This window comes from Ostrinia nubilalis, chromosome 1 (assembly GCF_963855985.1).
Source record: "Ostrinia nubilalis chromosome 1, ilOstNubi1.1, whole genome shotgun sequence".
Classification (NCBI taxonomy): domain Eukaryota; kingdom Metazoa; phylum Arthropoda; class Insecta; order Lepidoptera; family Crambidae; genus Ostrinia; species Ostrinia nubilalis.
In genome coordinates this window covers 13,684,471-13,709,739 of record NC_087088.1, presented here as the reverse complement: position 1 = coordinate 13,709,739, position 25,269 = coordinate 13,684,471, and the positions used below count along the sequence as shown (strand labels likewise).

The 25,269-nt window shown below is 34.1% G+C and overlaps 1 protein-coding gene across 1 annotated transcript; it reads left to right on the top strand.

The window, feature by feature from the left end:
* The first annotated feature begins 2,346 nt into the window (after positions 1-2,346).
* LOC135076091 (fork head domain-containing protein FD4-like) lies at positions 2,347-22,705 on the top strand. The gene is made up of 3 exons (XM_063970552.1): positions 2,347-3,216; positions 19,653-19,857; positions 22,476-22,705. The coding sequence occupies exon 1, from the start codon at positions 2,434-2,436 to the stop codon at positions 3,211-3,213; it is 780 nt and encodes a 259-aa protein (XP_063826622.1). The 5' UTR covers positions 2,347-2,433; the 3' UTR covers positions 3,214-3,216; positions 19,653-19,857; positions 22,476-22,705.
* The last annotated feature ends 2,564 nt before the right edge of the window (positions 22,706-25,269 follow it).

Sequence of the window (25,269 nt, the reverse complement as noted above, 5' to 3'; positions counted from 1 at the left end):
ATTATGGTAAAACAGAGCCAATTATTGACATGCCAACTGCCAAGATATCCTATTATGGAATTCAATGTGTACTTTTCAATTTAAAAAAAACCTAAATACTTATTTATTTGCACAAAATAGTTTTTCGCGACTAATCATAAATGTGGTGATGACCTAAGGTATAGAAATCAAAAATGTTGTAAGACCACTGAGTAAAATATTTTTTTAATCCTTAAAAATAGTGAAAAAAATTATCTTTTCAAATAATTTACGTCATTAAAAACAAGAATAAATATTGAGTATAATTATATATTATCATGCATGCTTCATATTTGATTTATAATGATTTGATTAATTTTTATTTGTGTTTTCTTTCGTTTCTAATTAGCTGTCCAGCGGAACTTTCCCAAGTCGTTGACTTGCTGTAAATAATCAAATCGTTTATTAATAAAGGATTTATTGTTTCTTAATAAAAACAAGTTTCTTTATGTATTAAACTTCCACACGCACATAATGAAATACTTTGGAATTTGCTGTAAGATATTTGTTGTAAAATATTTTCTTGTCCGTATACAAGTATAAAGTCAATATTTTATCTTAATAAAAATATATGTTTCTAATTTGATGTCCACCGCTGTGTGTTCGGCTCGCAGATTGTTTATTACCTATTTGAGTGTGTATTCTCTTTTACAATCGAATTGCCGACGGCTCACAATACCAGCTACTAACCTTTCTGCTGTACGCTGAACTATAATTTAGACTGGGGCCGATGGTTGCTTTCAAGACTGTGGCTGCGATAACTCTAAGGGCAGTGGGTCGAGTGCTCACGCGCTGCTCTAGGTCTAGTTGCCTGATAGCTTCAAGCCTGATATCATCAATATATTTGAAGTAACTTGAACCTAATAACATTCTTATAAATTATATATTATCATCACTTAACATCAGGTGAGATACAGGCCAAGAGCTTCCTCGTTGTGGTTAAAAAATATATATTCGGTAATATTTTTTTTTGTATGAATTGTTGCTGTGATGACTATGTTTCCAAAACACCAAATACAGGTCAAATTAAATACGTATTTTTTTATATATTTGTGTACCTAAGGCTAATACACAACACATTGTAGAGTACAAGCGGCAGGCTATTACTGCTACAGATTAAAGAGATCGTTGACGAAAAAAAAATCGTATGGAAAACCTGAATTGAGTACGTTTCAGTATTACGCTGTTATAACCTCTACCAATCACAATCAATTGATAAATTAATTATAAATAAGTATTTATCTTCCTACCGTTTTGTAACTTCAACCATTTTGATTTTGTTAGTAGGTAGGTACTTACTTAAATATAATATTTGTCTCCATTCATAATTCTTTATTCTGCTACCACTGTATTATTTTTGTATTATTCTTTCAAACAAATAATCATGCTTTAAATGGGATATAGTTAATAATCAAAAAGGTAGAGCTTATTACTATCTCATTTTATAGCATGCAAATTATTTAAACATTATTATTAAACTTTTCTTTTTCATCATTATCTTTCTGCCATTGGATTTCCAATATTTTTCTTAACAACCTAGTCGAAGCTATAATAGTTACCAAATTCGACCATTTCATCATGATTAAAATTGATTGCAAATACGAAAACTCATGTTCGCCCATAATTTCCATCTATTTATAGCGGATACACACGCTTTCAATACTGGAGGTGACACCGAGTTAACGGTAAGGCCTTCTCTACCGCGCTACACTTCACGCTCCGTAGTAGAACTTACTCGTACCTAATTGCCGATTTTATTGATTTTGACAAGAACGCTTCATGCTGTGGATGGACTTACGTACTTACCTACTCACGAACTTCCGATTCTAAGCCCAAGACCCAAAATTTATACATCCAAGTAAGTCCTACCTAATTAACAATTGACGGTAGATGAGCAAAGTTTAAACCTCATCAACTAAATTTATTCCCGCATGTAATTAAAATATATCTAGTCTAAATTATCAATCAACGTCAGCCATTATAGTTTCGCTGCAACCTCTGCTTAACCACCTACATATTAATAAAGATCATCTCCAATCATTTCAACTTTCTCTCTCTCTCTCTCTCGCACACAGCATCGATAAGTACCCTACTTCTTTAATCATTGCAATTTCGAAACAAGCTCAAGTGTTGTCGGTGTCGAATAAATTTTGTATAATGTAAACGTGATAACAATTTAAATTCCTCTGTAACGGGTCCGGAGCCGACAAAAACAACAAACAAACACTGCGGGCCGCCATTGGCCGAGGCGCGCGGGGCGGCGCCGGCGGCCAGGCCACTCCCGCCACGCGCCGCAGTCTCGCTCGCACACCCAGTCCTTATCTTCCACTCCGTTGTGAGAGACGTGTTGCCTGAAAATTTACAAAATAAAGGTGACTTATCAAATTGACATTGCGAAAAGCTCTGTGCGAAACGATGCCTCGTCCCACACGTGAGTCATATGGAGATCAGAAACCACCGTTCTCATATATCGCCCTGACCGCCATGGCCATCTGGAGCTCCCCGGAGCGCATGCTGCCGCTGTCGGAGATCTACAGGTTCATCACCGACCGGTTCCCGTACTACCGGCGCAACACGCAGCGCTGGCAGAACTCGCTGCGGCACAACCTCTCGTTCAACGACTGCTTCGTGAAGGTGCCGCGGCGGCCCGACCGGCCCGGCAAGGGCGCCTACTGGACGCTGCACCCGCAGGCCTTCGACATGTTCGAGAACGGCTCGCTGCTGAGGAGAAGGAAGAGGTTTAAGCTGCACAAAGGGGAGAAGGACAGTCTGAACGCTGAGCTGGCAGCGCTGGCGAGTTTCAACAGAGCTTTTCTGGCGAGGCAGGCGGGTGCGCCGGGTGGGAGTATGCACAACGGGAGTTTGTATTCGCCGGCTGCGTTGTGTTCGCGGCCGAGCCCGGAGCCAGTGGAGGGTCCTGATACGGCGGCGCTGCTGCCGGCGTGTCCGAGGCCGCGGCGCGCGTTCACGATCGACGCGCTGCTGGAGCCGGAGCCGCGGCGGCTGTCGCCCTCGCCGCCGGCGCCGCCGCCGATGCCGCCGCACTGCCCGCTGCCGCTGCCGCCGGCGCCGTACCTGCTGGCGGCGCAGCGCTACCACGCCGAGCTGCTGGCCGGCCTGCAGCAGTCCTGCCTTCCACCGTTGTGGACGTGGAGGGACACCAGTCAATTTTCACATTATACGCTTAATTCATGAATGGTAAGTCTTTTATAATTATTTTCTATTTCATTTACAATGTGACTCGATATCATGAGAGTTAACCGCAGTTTTCGGTAGACTTGGATTCAAGGTCCTTGGTTCGATACCAAGAATGACTGTGTACTGGTTTACAAATATATTGATGGTTGACTATGAAAAGTTCTTATAACAACGGTACTCATGTCTTATTTTAGATGGATGAAAGAATTTCAATGAACCATCCATCCTTTAAGCTTAATCAATTTATGTAAGTCTACCAATAGATGGCGCTGATAAATATGATTGTGAATTAAGACTGTTGGAGTGATATTGCTGTAGGCTTAGGATGCGCGCCATGATAAACGTTTATCGAGGCATTTTATCGATTTTACGTGATAAACCCATACATTTGACTTATAAAATCATCGACAAAATTTTATCACGTTGTGTATCCTAGGACGGTAGGCCATACTTTCAGAAACCCTTACTATAATAAAATGTATTACGTAGGTATCCTACATAATAGGTAGGTCTTTCTCTTTAATTGAGAAAAAGAGGCACAAATATTTAATTTTACGGCTGGGAAACCAAAACTTTAAACAATAAGGGTATGCAAATACGAGTAGGTATATTACGAACAATGAAAAAGTGCGAAAATAAGAGCTCAGTTTAGTCTCATTTAATAATTAGTTGAACAATTTTACACAACTTTCTCAGTTGTCACACACAGTAGAAGTCAATTAAACATGATTTAAACCACAAAATTAGACTTAAGTGCTTTCAAAACTTCCTTTTATGGTCCCGTACTTTCAAATATTTAAAATGGTACCGTTTGATCGTGTTGAATCTTTTTAGATAAACAAAATAACATTACATATTTTTAAATAATATATTGTAACTTTTTGTACTTAAAACAAGAGTCAAAAATGGGCAATACAAAATAATGTGCAAGAATAAGATACAAGTCCTGTCTTCTATTACCAGCTTTTTTTACAATAAAATCATTGGTTTTGTGTAAGAATTAAGTACCTAAGTAGGTATAATTATCTATCACTTACAAGTGAAGAAATTATTTACGCAGACAAAAAATCGTTTCTTTGTCTTTGCTTTGTGTAATAAAACGATATTAACGGTAATTGCACCACGAGTTTTTTATTTCAATATCATCAATTTTGTGTATTAGACTAATTAATATTGCCTACTTTACAAAAAAAAATTCAAAATAGTAATAACATAATTTAATTAATTGGAAACAAATTCAAAATTTACCTGTACAACTTTGACTAAAGCTCTCATTGAAGATTTCCATGATTATAATTTAACTGTTTATTTAAAAAAGCTGTATATTAATTACTATAATTAATAACTTATGTTATATCATTATAAGATTGTATGGGGGTCGCCCCGCATACAGATAAGACACAATTAGAAGTCAACTAACTAGTGATGAGAGATTTAATGAGTAGCAATTTAGGCAGATTCAATAATAAATTCTTCATAGAGTTTTAGGTATCATTGTTACTCTAAGGCTGAGTTGCACCACCCAAATTTGACCGTAACTATGACGATAACCGGTGTTTTTTGTATGGAGTTTGACAGATTTTTGACGTTTGTTAAAGTTAAAGTAAGATGGTGCTAACCTAACCTAACTGTTCATATACAATAATAGCTTAACGAAAAACAGTAGTTAACAGTTACTTTAAGTAAGGTTAAACTGAGTTACTATTAAGTTAACTCTTGTAGTGAACATATTATTGCCAAGCCTTTAATTTCATCCCTCTTGTTGTATTTTTAGGTGCCCCAACTTATTTCATTCGGTTTACATTTAGTTTGGTAATACTATTTATTTAAAAAAAATTAAACCATCATTAATGATGTTACAGGGCTCACAGTTACATTTAAAGTTAGCAGTCCATTAGTTTTTTTAATGTTAGTTTTACTAAAATAATTTTCCTTTAATTTTCCTTTAATTTTCCTTTACTACATATGATACGTCTTTGGGGGAGGTCTTTGTCCAGCAGTGGACGTCTTTCGGCTGAAACGAACGAACGAACATATGATACCTAAGGGTCCCTTAGAGAGAAGGATTTTTATTAGATGATATTTTTTATTAATGAACTTACTGAATAAACGCAAAGTAATTATAAATGTTTACCAATCATTGTATGATAGATGCGGGCTAAGTATTATCGGAAACAGATATTGGATATGTAATTAAGGTATAATAGAATCAATTATTTATCATTTTTAGGTTTCTAATGTTGAAAAGGTTGGCAAAGGCAATGATTTTGTTACTAAAAAGTAACAGAAAAATCCTACCAAGTTACTTGCTTTTTAGGAAAGAAAGCCTCGTTACCTACGCCTCTTCTCTTCTAGAAAATAAGATAAATAGTGTACTCTGTACATATTATGTTTTATTATCTTGCGCTTGTAAATAATCAAAATTATCATTCAGTACCTATATGACTTCATGTACAAGTACTTCTTACTCGTATATAAATACTCGGTTTAACATTAAATTTCCAGAAAATTAGACATTTTCTGACTTAGCTGTTATCATCTTATTTCTATCTCATTGGCATATGAGCCATCAGATGAGAATGAGATCAAATCCAAAGTTAGTCTCAGTCATTAAATGTTAAGTAATCTACAATGCATAGCTATTTATAGCAAAGAATAGCTATAATTTATTAAAATCCACTCGACCCTCGGGTAAAGCCGTGGGGGGGAAGCTAGTAATACATATTGGCATTCAATCTGAAGCCTCTTCGCTGGTCTTATTAATTCTACTCTATTCATATTTTTTATTGTTAGTTCATTGCATCCAAAAACATCAATAATGGCAAAAATATTCAAACTGGATAAAGGAAACATAAAATACACCTACCTACATACCTAATCCACAAATCATTGTCCTTTTTCTGGCATTTTAACAGGAAACTTGCGAAATCATAATCAATTATAATGTCCAGTTTGCTTGTATATTTACTTTATAATGCAAAAATCCATCAAACAACTTAATTGGATTAATATTATGATAGTGAAATCCGTTGCCAGCTCTTTATTTAGTAGTCCTAATAATTTAATTACTTCCAAATCAAATATAACTGCGTGCTACGAACTAAATTTCAATCTTTATAGTAAACTCGCCCACAGTAGCTCAATTTTGGTGTTAGTGTATAACCATCTAAAAAAGCGTGCTTTAAAATTTTATTGCGCCTTTTATTTTTGATTGGTTAATATAGATTTGATAGCTTCAACAGAATAAATGCTCGGTGTTTATTGCCTATAACAAGATATCTTCAATTTGATAAGGTTGACCGTAAGCTCGAATTAAATTATATCACTACACTAGTGCCGCCCCGATAGTTAAATCGTTAACAGATTTTCAAAAAACAATTTCTTAGTTACAAATTATTATTCAATATACCTAATCAGCTTTCTAAAAGACATCAATAATATAATTTAAGTTAAATACTACATAAAGATTTTGATTTTGAAAATTGTTAAATTCTCATAATTCTATTCTGAAATTAAATTAATGTAGAGCTCTTAAATATTTCACATTAATCCCATATATGGAATTCATCAAGTCTATGAGTCATGACTAATTTTAAGTCTAGAGCACACTGCAAGCTAAGCTAGCTCGGAGAACGTAGCATTGCTTATAACGAGCTAAGACTAAGGTTGAGTTGCACCACCTAATTTTGACCTTAACTTTAACGATAACCGATGTTTTTTGTATGTTTGTCAAAGTTAAAGTAAGATGGTGCAACCCAGCCTAAGACTCCCCGGATTCTACAGACTTTTAGATGACCGATAGTTGGGCCCGATTCTAATTTGTATGTGCGCACTTTCATACATGTCCATTCTGATTTACAGCCCGACCCGACTATCGGCCGACAAATATTTGTAGTCTGCGCCTAGACTTAACCTTGCGTTTAATAGCAAACTGCGGCTAGATATTATTAATTTAGTTTTCTATTGCCCTGAGTATTATTGTGTTACTAAACTTTTTCAATAAGCCTGTCCCACTGGGCCTAATTCAGCAACCTTAATTCAGGAATAGAGTGTCCGTTTGGTATCATCATCATTATTTCAGTCACAGGACCACTACTGAACATAGGCCTCCCCCAATGATTTCCACATGGTTTTCGTTTAGTATACCACCTGTCTATTTATAGTTACGGCATATTTTTCTGGATTATCTGGTAAATATCTACAAATGGCTGGCCCACTAACTTAAATATGACCGTCATATTAACATTGGTGATACCCGTGACTTGCAGGGAATGATTATTTCCGCATCTCGGTTCAAATTTAATATCACTCGCCGAATAGTGTGGTTACGGGACTACTACCACCGCTCATTCCCACAGCTGCGACTTCTGTGTAGCCAGGATCAACAGCTTGTCCGCCAATTAATACCTAACCAATGAAGGTCAAGTTTATATCGGGGGAAAGTTAAACTGGCATAGTGTGGATAGTAATCTTAAGTTTACTGTTGATGCTTTGGTTAACCCAGTACCGACCGTTTGTCTTTGACACTCTGTTCGAGGATGTCGTAACGCCACATAAAGCTGTTTTCTCTTGCTTTACAGAAGGAACGTTTAAACACAAACAACTTGGTTAGGAGAAGACAGGATTAATATTAAAAAAAAAAACTACATTTTCTGCAAAGTCGTAAAAATACACGTTAAATCACCAATTGGCTATAGTGGCTTAATTTCAGACACCAGAGTTGTATACCGATAGGATAATTTTTAGCTGTTTTAGATTATATGCTTTTTTGCAATCTAGAGCTTTAACTTTGGTCTATGACTATAGATAGGGTCATGTTTATTCTATTCTTTTACGATAGAGAGGAGACCAGCATATTCTGATGATCACAGAGAATTACCAACTTGAGGTGGTCAGTGTTCTTTGTATGAAACTCCGTAATGCAAGGCACACTTAATCCATGTATTCATTAGGCAACATTTGTTGATAAATTTTTTATGACTAGTGTGAAACAAGTTTACCATAAACACAGGTTTCTGAAACTTGGCCGTCCACAGTTGCTCTCCACTCATAGCGGGGAGCACGGCAACATGTATCATAAACAATGTTTCATCACCTATGTTTATGGACTGTTTATAATCTGTTTACAGAGATGATGAAACATTATGAAACATTGTTTATAAACAGTTTATAAACAGTGTTTATCAACAAATGTTGCCTAATGAATACATGGCTTTATCCGCACCGTAACGTAAACGCCTAAGATATTGGTTTAATTTTCATGCCATACAAACTATGTATACATAATTGTGGTTGTTGTGTAAATCCTTGGGCATTTGTCCAGCAGTGGAAGTCATTTGGCTAAAACGAACGAACAAACTTTAACTGATCAATTTTTTGCTAATAACACAATCTCAATCTCTATACGAAAGTATTTGCATTGGAGAGAGGATCAAGCGTCAAAATGTAGTAAACGAATTTGGTAGAGCCACTTTTGTATTTAAAATTATAACTAATTTATCTACATTTAAACTAAATCCAATGTTTTAATTCAATCATCAAACCATATGATCCTAGCTCTAGGCTACAAGGATCGACACCTGGCATGAACGTTTACAACGCCAGCTGTGCTTGGGGGTTCGAATCCCGCTAAGGGCAAATGTTTAGTATGATTTATACCCGGAATCATCGACACAATTAAATATTGTTTTACTCGTTTTAAACTACGAATAGTTTAGCTAGGTCTGTCCCACTATGATCACCCAGGTGATTGTATAATATTTTTTTAACTAATACTTACTACCTAATAATTTGCTAACATCTTACATAACACACTCAATTAAACTAAAATTGGTCGATATCACAAATTCAAAAACATTTTTAATAAGTACATACGTTATGTAGGTATACAATTTATTTTGAGTAGACCTATGCAGGTTGGAAACGATAAGTGGTCTCACTCGATTATTTCTAAACTATACAAGATATCGAAAAACTGGTTACTGATCCTGAAATTGCTTCACAAGCTCTTTCAAATGGTACCAATAATAGGCTATAGCTACAGTCATGATACATCATCGGATAGAAACCTATAAATAATTGATACCGTGCTCATGAAGCAATTTCAGGATCAGTAACTAGTATTTTGATATCTTGTATAAGTTTAGAATGGCTGGAGTGATCTGGATGCGTGTGGCCAGGGACAGAAGTCGGTGGAGGGTTGAAGAGGAGGCGTATGTTCGAAGGCGAACCCAAAGGCTGCTATAGATAGATAGATAAGTTTAGAAATAATCGAGTAAGATCAGTTATCGTTTCCACCTTGTATATATTTGTATTCTCTGTCTAAATTGTACTAACAATTACTAAACGTGAAAACGAGCCTTCGCTGTCGCTGTCTATCCGTGTATGTCTTTCATGATCCATGATATTAAAGACAAAGTGCCTATAGTTGAAGCATTCACCAAATGTATATCTTTTGCCGCAAATTGAAATACAATCTAAAATAAAAATAATAGAAAAATGTAGTATTTGATGCCCCCTTATTACAAAAAGTTAAACTTTAGTTGAACTTTACTTTAAATTGACGTTTAAGTATGAAAATCTTATTTTAAACCAGAGTTCAATCTTCGAATATAGGTACGTAGTACGGAACCCTTCGTATCAAGTTCATCTCGTTCTTGGCTCGTTTTAGGCATTTATTTTAAGGCATTTGATGAAACCACGGTAACAAACACAAGACTGAAAGATTTATACGTATCGAAGGGAAACCGGAGTAACAAGCACAAGTACCGTTCATTCACCTAAGTTGAAGACCTTCTTTTGTCTTTTACTTTTGACTTTTTATTGTATCTGCGCATTGACTTTATCTGTGCTTACGCGTTTTTCTACTAACAAATGGTGTTTCTATTAGCCGACTAGGGGTGATTAAACTTCATTAAACGTTATAGTGAATCATTAACAGTAGCTTCGATTTCTTCGATGTTGGTACATGCAGCAGAAAAAAGTAAATTTTTTTGTCATGCATTGCATTGTTTGATCGCATGGTCTTGGCAAATAAAATCTTTTAAAATTTTTAATCCAATTCTATTTTTATACCAAAAAACTTGCACCAAAGACAAAAGAAAAACCTACAATAATGATAGAGTCGTCAATACCTCGATATTGTTTTTCTCGTTAATCACGAATTGTCATTCTATAAATCTTTTCAGAAATGCTCAAGTCATTTTATATTTATGTATGAAAAACTTTGTTGCAGTTGCTTAATTTGCCTCGTGCTAACGCAATAAATGCGCAAAATATCATAGACAAGAAAAACAAAAGATTTCTAAATAACTATTTGAGTATAAAGTTTTAAACAAAGTTATCAATCCAACAAAACACGTTTGTTTTTTTATTTTTAATAAATAATAGGCCAACTACATTCGTGTTTAATACATACAAGTTTTGAGGCTTTTAAATACAATGCCAAAATTGAAATCAAATAAATTCTGCTCAGTACATTATATCAATTAAATGTTGGATCTTATTCCCTTGTAATAAAGTTTAATGTCTGTCAAAGACAGAAGAGTATCTACAGTTCACGACAGTATAATTCTACAATCTTACAAACAACATAAAACTATCATTGAATTGTTTAAAATGTTATTTAATTACAAAGTGGACCATTGGTGTCACATAGTCGATTTAATCTCTATTTCCGTAGATTTATGTGCAAAAAAACTTAAGTCTGAAAAAATATTATGGAGCTGACTGTACCTTCAGCACGCCCAGACCAGGACAATGGCATCGCACGACACTACAGTATCACTGTTTCGAAAGCAACATAAACGTAATTGTGTTGATACACGCGCGCTTGCTTGCAATTAATCAATCAATGCATTTCTTAACTTAAAACTTTTATAGAAGCATAACTACTAACAACCTACCTCACTATTAAAGCCCTTGAAAATAAAGCTTTTCTTCTAACGGTTCACTGTATATAAAAACATTCTCAGTATGTCCAAACAAGGCACATTGAAGTATGCATGTTTTCTGCACACTTTGCATCATACAAAAATGCCAACTTACTTATGGAGTAAACTGTTTCCTAAACACGTAAATAGATCGCTTAGAGACAGGGGGTATCAGCTACTTACCTTACTTACTAAAATTGAAATGAAATTGAAATTGAATTAAATAAAATTGGCTAGTGCTAGGGGCTGCTTTAGATTTGCTGCTGCAAAAATTTGGAATGACCTGGCACCACCGGTTCGCGCCGCATTGGATCTAACGCTACCGTCCTACCTTATAAAAATATGAGTTATCTACTACGTCCTTACAGGTAGGTATTTGATGACATTTCTAAGTACTCGTGCCATAAATGGCTTTCAATTGAGGCGGGTGAAATGTCAAATTATGACATATGCTCATTCAAGCGATAAATAACCGCGGAAACTACCTACCCCATTACATGGTAATAGGTACTATCTATACCGTGCCTATAAGCTCCGAAAGCTCTATAATTTGAATCGACGCTCAAATACAAATCTAAATTTAAGAAAAGATTCAAACCCAAACATATTTAACCAATTATGGTTGAGTTGAACCGAGTTTTAAGCATCGTTTCAAAAAACGAGCTTAATTGTGCATGAATGCACTCGCATAAGAAGATCCTACTACAAATTAAGAGTAAGTAAATCCTATTTGGGTATATCGTACATTCATATTACATAACGCCTGAAACAAACGCTTTTGTATAAACACAACCAGTCATATGACTTCATACATATTTGACTTATCACTAATTAATGCTAAATCTATAACCTGCTAGTTTCTTGTTGTGTAATTTTGTTTATTTCGATATCAAAGTACCTACTCATTACAAATAAAATTCCAAATACACTTACCTCTTTACTTGCCCTTGCTGCTACTTGGTGAAATGTAATACGGTTCTCGCAATAACTTATAGAACTTCTTTATAATTTTTAAGTGCACAGCAGCAAATCAAGCGTGACGCGGTCTCTTTGATGAGACCGCCCTTATCCCGCACGCAGTAAGAGCTATTATTGCAGCATTATGCTCAATCTGCCGTCGAATGCACGTACAAAAACCCTAAATAAATTTACAAACGAACGAAGCCGAAGTGTTCTGAGTTTGCTAGATTATTATTTAAAAAGCAGTCAAGATAGAGTGCTCTGGCGCTATTGGTTCCGTACGTTTCCATCTCCTAGCATAATTTCTGAATAACATAGTCAACAATAAATGCCAGTTTCATTCATCAGAGCCATAGAACATTTTTCAGTCACTCTTCTCCAGTTGGTCCGTTTTGGATGTAGGTACAGTCAGCGTCAAAAAGTTCGTGACATCCAAAGTAGCCATGTTCGCACGTCTTTGTTACAATTTTAATAAGGTTGTGTTGTCAACTTTTTGGGCACTTTGGGTGTCACGAACTTTTTGTAGCTGACTGTACAAGGAACGCCACAAATCACGATCTCATGCTTTTTTATCCAACCGCCGCCAGTTATCTTCTTGAGATCATTGATCTATCAAGAAGGTGGGTGTCCTAAGGCAACGTGGTTTCCATTCCTCTCCACTTTTCGTCAGTTCTCCGATAAATATGACCAATGCCATAGTTTGCTACAATTTCGAAACAAGATCATTAATTCCCATAACGAGATCCCCAGCATCGAGAACTTAGTCAGTGAAATTGTTACGCCCAATATGAACCCAAATTCACCAAACACGAGGTTTCGTTGTTTTCAAAAGTAGTTCAGAACCCCAAAAAGAAGTTAGTGCAGTGTAAAAAACGACATGTAATGTTCGTATGCAAAGGGTGGTCCATTTATAATATCATATTAAACGTGGATAAAAACCTGGCTTTATTAATTTTATAAATCGGATTACATGTTTTGCACAAATAAAAATATAATTAGACCATTGCATTGTACTCGTAAACTGGGACTAATGTTATCAATTCAATTTTTGAGATCTAAAAATGCCGTTGGTCCATCAAATCTGTGTCTATCATCATGTTGGATATCCATATTCCTAAAAAAATCAATCTAAAATGCTTTAAAAGATTAATGATTGAATTGGTGATGAACTACACTTACGTAGGTATTTTTTTTTATAAGTGTACCGAAGAATTGTGGTCATATTTTTGACAACCCTTGATTTAATTGGTCACAGAGGTGTGGACTTGTATTATGATGTTAATCTATTAACACTCGTAGATAATGATTTATTGTAAAATACACAAAGTAAACGATTAGTCAAAATTAAAAAAAAGCAATAACATCTAACAATTTATTTTGTCTCGTTACAGCGATAGAAGCGATCTCTTCATCTCTTCCAAATGAAGTTCAGGCAAAGAATAGTTTTCTTATAACATAAACGTCACTTTTCTTGCTTGCTATTATTATTATTATCCAATCAAAACAATAAATCTAATTTGGAAAAGCAAGCACATATCTCAATAATTAATGTATATCTCTGTGACCAACGATCGTCAACTAGGGTTGTCAAAAATATAAAATCAAAAGTTTAAAAAACATAGAGTTACACAATTAAGGGTTAAGCATAACATTCTTATGGGGATTCTAATATTTCGATGAGTCCATATGATTGAAATGTATTGAGTTCAAACGGGATCGCAAGTTAGAAATTCATTGCTGACCAAAGACAAGCAATATTGACTTATTGACTTGCAACTATGTTAGTGATTGCGAATCATCAGCCATCTTTTTAGCACTCTACATAGTTCGTGTGGCACTAGTTTATTATTATAAGGACTGTGCTATATTTAATACAAAATGTATTGTTTGATAAATACAATGAAACTTTTTAGTAAGAGGAGCACCCTTCTCTAATTTACCAGAGGCAATTAATAGTATAAACCTGTACTCCCAACGCAGGCCAAATGTGTGAAATCATGATGATGAGTGATTGAAGACAATCTTAATTTGTTTCTATTATTAACTTTCTGTTCCAAAGTAAGTATCTAATAGCTTTTTCACAATTTAGTGCTGACCCTATAGTACGCATATAAATGTTGTTTGTATTGTCACGCGCATATTTATAAATTTAAAATGGCACGTAATAAAATTAACTATTTACAAAATCAATGAAATACTCGTATTATATAAAACAATTCATGTTAGTTTGCACAATCACGCATCACTATAAGTATACGAGTACACAATTCGTACCTAACTACTTTAACAACTGCAAAATATCAAAAGGTATCATAGTTCGCGGATGATTCATTAAATACATTCAAATTTACATTTAAAGTGATTGATACTGGTTTTGTATCTCAGATGAGATACACGTTGAAAAGTCACTTTCGGTAATTGTTCCCATTTGTTCTAAACCACCAATCATGTAAGAGGTTAGTCCTGAAAGTCTTGACAATGCTCTAGGAGTTGGGACTGTGGGTGAACTTCGGCAGTTGCCTTTAGTAACTCACAGGATAACAGGTCTATTGAGACCTATCGACCTATCCTACTGATAACGCCACTCTTGTAGCAGAGTTTTGGGCTTGCAACCTTCTTCTTCTTGTCGTGTTGGCGACAAACTTACACAGTGTCAGCCCAAAACTCTGCTACAAGAGTGGCGTTGTCAGTAGCATTCATTGAATCTTCCTGCGTGCGGTTGTTTAAGCACGCAGGGCACGACATCATTTGTTTCATCGACCGGGGAACACAACCACACTATCACTCCAAGTTTGAACCATCTGAGAATCCCCACCTGAACAGATTGTCCTTACTAGGGCCGAACTGCGTCCGAAGTCTATTTAAGACTTCCAGGTAAGCCAGGAGAGCTCATGTCCAGGTGGAGGACTCTCAGACATAGAGACAAAAGGGCAGCCAATCAACCTGATAGTCCTAAAATAAATATTCCGTGCTTTAGAGGATACATTGGCCTGCAGTCCAATTATCATATTCCTATGATTGACCTTCTCATTCGTCAACAGTCGTGAGTTTATGTTACATTATAAACGTATTAATATCATCGTTTCATTGGTCTGCACTGCAGAAGCACGACCCTCTCTATTTTCCCAGAGGCAATTAGAGAATATGACCGACACTCACCACCAAGCCAGACGGTTAGAGAGGCTTGATGTTGGCATATTATAATAATAATAGTTTATCGCAAATGTTGCCTTTAACTTAATGTAAAAACCTTCCTACAATTGATTAAGATTTAATGTTCTATTCGGTAAAACAGATTTATCATCATCAACAGCCCTTTACAGCTCACTGCTGGACTACGAGTATGAGCCTCCTCCACTTTAGTGGAGGGTTTTGCCATAATCTCTACGCTTGGCAGACGGATTGGAGATCGCAGTTTAAAAGATTGATGTTTATCGATCGCTGCTGCCCGTTCTCTGTTTAATGTGTACTCCCTAAGTCGCCTCTTACGACACCCGCGGGAAGAGTAGGGGTTGGTGACAAATGTATTCTACTCTGCCGTAACCACACGGCGATCGAGTGATTAAAGTTACATAATTTACCTACTTACACAATCTCGACTATACCGCGGTCGAGTACCTTAACACTAGAACATGAACACGTTGAGTTTACAGGACTACATGTAATAGGTACAGTCGAGTTCATAAATGTATTGACAGTGCAAATTTTTCAAAATATTGTTACTGTTGTAACGATCATATATTGAATACAAACTCAAACATAAATAAAATGTAATCATATAAACTATTCATAAACATGTTGCTTTAGCGCAGTATTGTCTGCGCTACTGCGCTACAATATTTAGAACTCGACTGTACATACATTATGTAGAGTGCAACGGTGTTTGGCACAAACATACTATGGGATACTATGGTAAACAATCAGAGGTGATTTGAGGAACTTGATGATTCGAATCCGGTTTTTCATGTTTAATCGTAGTTCTAAATCAGCGTGTAAAATCAAGAGAAAATCTGTTCTAAACAAACATTTAGTAAAACTGATTTCAAAGATTTAAAAATAACTAAACATAATTCAAGTATGAAACCCAAAAAATACTAGCTGTGTTAATTTCACCAACTAATAGATAGTCTCGCATATAAGAATGAAATCTGCGAAGAAATGATTTACGGAAAACAATTAAAGAAATAAGTAATTTTTATTAAAACACCATTTTATTTATCTTACATTAATTAAACCTAATTGTTTAGTTGACGTTCGAGTAATGTACCTGAAGATATGAATCGGTTTCTTAGAAACAATACTTTCTATTAGCACAGCAGACATATGCAATATTTGATGTGCCATTAATTTGCTTTATATCATTATTATTTCCCAGAATTAAATTAATTTTCGTGTAAGCGACACTATATTGACTGGTGTATAATAGTGCAAATCTAGTATTTTATCAAAGTGACTCGGTTCTATCCCCAAAGAAAGACTTTGCATCGAGGAAGTATTCACTCTGGCCACTGAATAATATGAGGCTGAATTTATTAATATTCTAATAATATAGCCATACAAGCCTTCCTGGGTACCCACACATGCTTCTAATAGGTATATATTTACCTACAAACAGCATTTTCTCCGTACATAAAATATTAGTATAGGTAGATAATCGCTACACACCTGTGGCTAGCAGAGAGGCCATTTCCCACACTTTGAAAGCGGAAACACAACATAAGCCGCGTATCTATACATATAATTAATTAGTACAGGCAGTCAATCACCATAAAAACCGTTTAGAATTTATAATTCTCGCGAAAGTTAAGAAAATACGGTCAATCTGTTGTTGTCTCTTTTATATTCTGACGCCAATCAAAGCAGAACCTGAATTGACCTTTACATGCCCCAGAAAGAAGTTATATTTGGCCGAAATAAATGTTCTTCTATGCAATTATGAAATTGCTTATTAAAGCTATATTATGTACTTGATAAAAGCCCAGATTTCAGTCATGAAAATTGACAGCTTCTTTTTCAGAGGGATATTAATATGGCTCTACATTTTCATGACTTGGACCTTAGGATTTGATCTAGGGTTTCTTAAAATACGATTAATTAACCTGAAAGGGTCCGCGGGATAAAAAAGAAGTTCGCGAGTTGCACGACTATTGCCTTCTAAATAACAGGTGTAAAAGCATGTCACTTCTCGAGTGTCAGTTGATTTTTATTGACTGCTTGTTCACACGCAAGGTGATGAAAGCCTCATTTTATTCTGTCGCCGTTTTTTCGCAGTTTATTTACATAACTGTGGCCTTTGTTTAGTTCAGTCGTCTGGGTTTGAGATGCGTTTGACAAAAGTTTGAGAATCTCCGGTTTGTCGAACACTCGGAAGCAATTACAGGCTAGAAACTGGGTTATTTATCTATTTAGACTTCTGTTTAACTTGATGGCTATTAATAAAAATAATAGGTATTACATTAATATCTCATTAATAACGTCATTTACGATAAATCAATAGCCGTTTGTATGTTGTAACAAAATGTTCTTAGCAAATAACAACATTTCTTTGCAAACGTATCGTACTCACTTCAAATAGTATGATAACACTCGTAAATATAACTAATCGTCTAATCATCTTCGTCTTGGTATGACTCCGGTCTAAGACGGTTATTGCCGCGAAAGTTAATTGATTAAACTTCTATTAATTACACAATAATAATATAAATGTATGTACCTAATAACTATTTAAAATTTTACAGTTACCTTTTTAAATATTTTCTTACTAAAGAGAGCCTAAAATTATCAGGTCAGTGTTTCTTTCATGTCAAAGCCTTGGTGCCTATAATTAAGGCTGGGTTGCACCATCTTACTTTAAGTTTGGCAAACGTCAATAATCTGTCAAACTCCATACAAAAACTACCGGTTATCGTTATAGTTACGGTCAAAGTTAGGTGGTGGAACTCGGCCTAAGTTTTTCACGCAATGACAATAATCAAATCATAGTATTTTATTATTTACTTAAGAACGTTAAAGGTGAATAACCCTAGTATTAACTATTTTAACTAAGATTAAACTAGATTTATACTAATGAATGAATATTCAAAATAAGTGCCTTTGCTTCATTTAAGATCTTAAGATCAATCACAAGCAGTAGGTACTTGAGTATACAGAGAGTATTCGAGGGACACTCTAGTATGGCCTAGTATGCCTCGAAGAATACTTTTACGAGCTAATCATGGAAAGTGCCTTTTAAGTATAGCTTCTTCCAAATATATTTGAAGGCAAGCTATAAGTCGATCCTTTAATAGCAAATATTCGCGTATGTCAAAATTAAATAGGTACAGTACATATAAACTTAATTTTGTGTAGACCTGGGCGGGGAACATTAGTGTACTCGTACTTACATAAAGCTACGCAGCACTGCAATAACGCAAAGCGTACATTATTGTCACAAAATAGTACTTAATACCACTACATACGATGGATAATTTTTAGTTTGTGTGCCATCATCAGTACAATAGATGCAAAAACTGCAATAACTATAATATATACCCACAGGGACGATAGAGATATTTATGCAAAATTCAAATTGTGATAATTATAATAAAGAAGCATTCCTATTAAAAGCATTAAACAATTATTGGTAATTTAGTCAGAGTGCTTATTGTAATATACACGAAGATGTAATTAGCTAGAAGTTTATTAAGAAGTATGATTGCTGATAATTAAATAAATTCTTCTTTAATTTAGTCACAGTAATCAAGCGTTATGGTTCTCAGCTATGGCTATGTGGTTGAGAGCTTAATGTGGACCGTAATAGTTATGTACTTACCTCTTGCTAACTAGGTAATCATAAGGTTATGTGAGTATATCTTGTGAAGTAGTAAGAATATACAGTAGGTATATACGAGTAGTGATAAACACTTTTATGTTTTTCATTGCTTAACTCTTCAATGATTAAAGGAATTTGGTTGTTACACAATGTATAAATAGGTATGTTAAATACATAGAATTATGTAGCTATACCTAACAGATATAGTAAATGAAAATGTTCAGCAACTATTGGATTTAAACTTTTTAAATCATCATTATTTCAGCCATAGGACGTCCACTGCTGAACATAGGCCTCCCCAATGATTTCCACAATAACTTTTTAAATAATACTGTAAAAAGTTTAAACGCAAAATTAAATAAGCTCACGGAGTACAGTTGTACGAGTAGTTGTTGTAGAGTATTCCTAGATTATTTGCAATTAAACATGATAGGATATTACTGTTTTAAGAAAAAAAATCCCCCTATTTTTTGCAAGTGGATAAAAAGAACAAAACACAAATCATTACATAGGAAAACAAAGTCTGTCTTTATGTATGCAATGTAAAGCATCAAAATCCGTTGCGTAGTTATAAATACTTTTTACGAATTTACGGATTTTGATGCGGTATTTTAGTAGATAGAGTATTCAAGAAGGTTTATTATTTTTTATAAAATAGACCTATAAAGCTCGTGCGCTCATTATCTCGTGTAGTAACTGCTTATAACTTATACATTGTTTTCCCTTGTCCACAGGTATGACGTCGATGTAACAGATCGATCTCAAAAGTAGCTCTAGCTATAAGAAAATTCCTAGAGACAGTTTAACACGTAAACTAAAATAATTAGAAGAATAGTAAAGACAGTACCTAGTGCCGACGGTGAAAGAAAGTGTCGCACTCTTCAATCTAAGTGTAAAGTGAGTCCTATTGACTGGAGGAGTGAGCTGACGAAATTGAAGGTAAGTCTAGAAACTTTGCTCCTGGTGGTTCATGGTGGAAGACGATATTTTTAGGAAATTATGGGGAAATCTCAACATTTTCTTATTCTTGTTCACATGGATAAAAGCGACACATATTTTCTTTGATATTGCCGAGAGAATTGAAACTAAACAAACACTTAATTGTATTTTTTTCGAACTAGGATTAATATGATTCTATAGAGCATTTTTCCTTGTTAGTGTTTAGTATATCCTCACAATTTATTAAAGAACAACCTAACAGTATTGGTCATATGGTTGAAACTCGTATTAAATATTAATACTATAATTTAACATAACCTATATTTGGTAAAGTGTAGTTTTTCTTTGCATTGCATTTGGTTTATTGCATAAAAACATAAGGCCAAATAAATTATAGCCGAATATTAAACACTTCAATGAAATAATATTATACAATTTAATGAAAATACGAGTAATATATCAATTCTCGACTTAGAAAATAATATTTGATTGCAATAATTGTTTTATGTTACTAAATATCCTAAACATATTGCAAAGGAAAAGGTAAATACATCAATCGCAAACAAAGTTAAATTAATTCGTGAATCAGTTTTTACAGTTACAACACTGGTAGGTATATATATCCATAGCAAACATATCTTGCCAAAATGAGGGTGACACAACATCCTACAAATAGAGATACAAAATTATTGATATCAGAGTTTAGATTTGTTTACGGTTCTATGAAACAAAGCTAATTAAGACTGAATTCAAACTCTATCATAAATTTAGGCCTACCAAAATTTTGAACAATCGCAGTCCACAATACTTTTAGTTTCAATTGAGTTTAATACGGCGTAGACCTGTCCAGGTTGACCTGAGCTTTAAAATTAAATAGAGCTTTGTTCTATAATACGCACCTTACTATTGGGTGATTTATTCAACAAACATAAAAATGCATTCCTCCTACCTACTTTTTGAAGAAGTTTAGAACCTGTAAACTCTAAAGCTTTGCTTTTACATACTTAAATTCTACTTTATCGATAAATCTCTGAAGATTTTAGCAAGCCCCTTTAACTGATCTCATAAGCTAACCCTTTATACTCAATCTCCTTCTTCTGCCTCGCCTTAACCCGTTACGCGTTACGCGGGGTTGGCTTTCTTAATCATGCGCCGCCATTTAATTCTATCTTGAACGTCTGTTTCGAGGAGTCCCAACACTTTCATGTCCCTTTGGACATCCGTCATCCAGGTGGTTTGAGGTCTTCCTCTTCGCCTTTTTTGTACCGATGGAAATCAGACTCAATGAGAGAGTAAACAGGGAGAAAAGTCATTTTCGTGTCTTCAAAAGCTTTCATTATTTTTTTCGAATATTTTTTTAAGTGACAGGATCTCTTGACTGCTACGCATTTCCGTAACAATTCACTGCACAAGTAGATATGGTACATCCGATTATCATGCGTCTATAATAATGATCATTCATTAAAGTCCATGTTTGGTTTCATTAAAATCTTTAAAAGTTCGGCTTTATTGGCTTCGGTCTGACACAGTATATAGTTTTACAGTTTTAGTTCTCTGAAAGAAAATAAGCAATTCGTGACGAAATTGTTGTTTTAATATTTGTTTTTCCCTCCTCTACCGACCATTCAGCAAAAAGATGGGTGGCTTGAGTCTCAATTCTTACCATAAGAACGCAATAAGATTTTATTCTCATTGGAAACTAAGTTAACTTTCTCAAATGAACCTACTTCATGCTGTTATTTAAAAAAAGTTCTTTATAGAATAATTGACGTTACAATACAATTTATACCCACTTATTTACTTCTAATCGTTACAGATTGCTCCTCGCGAGATTTTACGTTTGTCACGTACAATAAAATAGTCGGGTGAGATCACTTATCGTTTCCACCCTGCATATCATCATTTACCCTTGTACATTCCTGCCATTCGCAACCATGTAGGTATTCCTAAAATACCAAAAGTGTATGTCACACACCCTAGGAGACATGTTTCTTTAACATTCCAACTCACATTTCAATACTTGTTTGTTGAATGTCGATTGAATTTTCACTGTTATTGGAAATTATACTGAAGGCCTTACCTATTACGCCTTAAACGATTTCCACAAACTTTTACTTTAACCTTACAGAATCTATAGTATAGTGTCTTCACTAAAATTATGAAATTGCATTTAATTGTCTGCACCTTTTGCGATTCAGTAAGTTTAATTAGGATATTTAACAGCCAATTATGCTTCTCGATTAAAAATAAATAATGCTGTATTCACACTATTAGCTCGTATCGTGTCGTGATCTATCAGAAGCCTAATGGAATTCATTTATTATGCAAGCGCATAATATTTCATATCGATGCTCTTTGATGCTAGCCGACTGAAGCTTTGATACAAAATATTTATCTGTACGGTAGTTGAAAGAGAATATTATCCGAGGATCGGTCAAGCGATGGAGAGGCCTTTGTCCGGCAGTGGACTGACGTAAGCTGACGCCAATGATGACAATGCAAGTCCTGGAGCGCTTCTGATACATCTCAACACGATACGTAACTACCACACTATGTCAAACACTAGTGTGATTTCAGCTTTAATTTCGCCACCTCACATTCCTTTTCTTCTTTTACAGGTGGATATTGAGAACTTCTCAAGATCAAGTAAGGACATCTTATAAACCTAATTAAACTTATTTTAAATATTATTTAATAGAAAAAAATATTCTTGAAACTGTGATATTATGTTAGAAATAAGATATCATCTTGTAAATATACTGTACAGATTTAGCTAGTAATAATGTGACAGTTATAATTTATTGTAGTCATTATAGAAAGAAAATACAGATAATATTATACGTTGACATTTCTCTCATTTAACTATTTTTCCTCTATTGTTTTGCTATAAAGGACACAAGTAAGTAATTAAAATGTAACTAGCCAGTAGGACAATAAATATTATTTAAGTGAATATTTAAGCTACACGAGTAATTGGCACAACACAAAGTCACAAACAAGTCGAAGCTATAAGTAAGTACCTATGTACATACATGTAAATAATGTAACCAAATAATTTATTAACTAAATATATTTTTAAACTCTAATAAATCATCATGATGAATTTTTAATTACATAACTCTGTAAATAAATAACAAGTCGTTTTACCCAAAAATGAGTATTGTTGTTATATTGCAAACTAAAATAAAGGAAATCGTATAATTGAACTGGATGGATGATCGATTTTTGAGTTTCATGATGTTTATTGTAATTAAAATAGATATTTCATAAAATATTGAAGATTTAAATTTTAAAAAATTCAAAAATAAATATTTATAAAACACACTTCGACAAATGTATGAAATACAGTCGATATCAAAAATATTTACAAGAATGAATGTATTCAAAAATATTTTCCGTTTCCATACAGGTCATTATCTGTTGGGATATTTTGAACACTTTTATCAAAAAGATATGATTTACCTAAATATGGACAATAGGTAGGTAACAATAAATCATCAGTAACAACATTGCTTTTCAGCATATAAAATAACAACTGTCTACAGTATTTTTGCGCACGGGTTATGCTTAGCTTATTTTTATTGCTTTATAACCTAGAAACAAGAATAACAACAAACAATTGTTCTGAATTTGCTTTTATGTGTAAAAAATAGAAAAATTCATATCAATGAATGTATGAAACATGAACATAGAGATGATTTAATTTGTTGCCAAATATTTTTTTTTTCTTTCTTTCTTTCATTCTTTCTAATTATTAAAACATAACAAACATCCATTTAAGATTCATTCTCACAAGAGAAAAATTAAAATAGAGTCCAAATATTTATTAAAAATTAAAAGTTCTAATTTCCTGTCATGTTCCATAGAAGATTTTTTTCATAAAAATCTAACCCTATCATGCTTTCAGTATACTGGCCTTGGTAACGTTGTTTCTCAAATCCCACTATATTTTGATGAAAGCGTGCCCCTTGTTCTTGCGAATAAGCCCCCATAATTATTTATAAATATATCCCAATGAGAATGTGACGTGCATCTTTAGAGACATTCTACTATGAAGATGGAAAATTCAAATCGCTATAACTTTTTAAAAAGCAAATATTTTCGATTTGTAATCCCACTTTTTTATATACATTTGCTTACATAATCAGAATATAATAAGTAAAATCCATGCGCAAAAAAAATTTTTTTTTTTGTTGACCGGTGTAATTCATGGCAGAGCGCAAATCCATACTGAATGATAGCAATATGTAACCTTAGCAACCGATTTCTAACATTATTTTCCTATAAAAAAGTGCCCTGATTTTGAATGAATATCGATACAATATTCGCAAGTGCATATTGCATTGTACACAGTGCCACTTACGTGTTAACGTTGTGTTTTTAGCATTGTGCTGTGCATTAAACAAACTCCGCTATCATATTCATCATCAATACTAACAAGCGTAAACATGATTCATGAGGCATAGCATTAAAATATTTGAAAGTTGCATTTATGTTGCTTATTGTACAGACGACGGCACATCAAGGTAAACATTGTAACAACTTATTCATTGGCAATAGAGACCACTTTACTGTAAAAAAGTTACAGTCCGATGTGCTATCGACTGTACGTGTAAAATGTAAACAGTAAAAACAACTGTTGCAATTAGAGCATAGAGGTATTGGCTCGTGTCATTTCGAATGCACGAATTAATACAGTGATTTATTAACAACCATTCGTTATACTTTTTTATATTTAATTAAGGATATTTACTCAGAAATAACACCTTACTTTGGGCATAAAATGTATCTCAGCTTAGTTTTTAATAAAACATCAGTAAACATTTTAAAATTTAGGCACGCTTGAATTGGTTGACTGAAACTAGAACACTTATCTGGTGGAACATCCGTCATGATGAGATTACTGTCTTAGTTACAATACAATATCTTTGCCAACAAATAGAAGAGTTTCTATGACCTTATGCTAGTAGAAGCGAAATGTCAAACTGTACACAGTTGGTTGCAGCGAGAGATATCCAAGCCAGCCAGTATCTCAATAGTAGAGTGATCTCAAAAATAAATATTACTTTTAAGAATTAAACTGTAATGCAATGGAATAAAATATAATTTAATTGAGGGGCGTATTAGTAATTATAAGAAAACAGTAAACATCATTAACGGTTATTGATACAAAAATATTGTTTCGAAGATACTCGTAGCTACTAGTTTATTTTATTTGTATTTGAACGATGTTCATTTTCGAAAGACCTATAAATATTACACTGACGGAATAAGAATCTAACCTACTTTAACATGTTACTCGTATTTACTTTAAAATATCCGATTATTTAAAGATAATTAATTATTTAATTACGTAATATAATAAGGTCTAAATAAATAAATAAACCTGTGTAATTAAATCAATAAATAAAT

Bases quoted from the DNA above. Each gene is read 5' to 3' on its own strand.
- LOC135076091 (XM_063970552.1), top strand. From the start codon at position 2,434: ATGCCTCGTCCCACACGTGAGTCATATGGAGATCAGAAACCACCGTTC.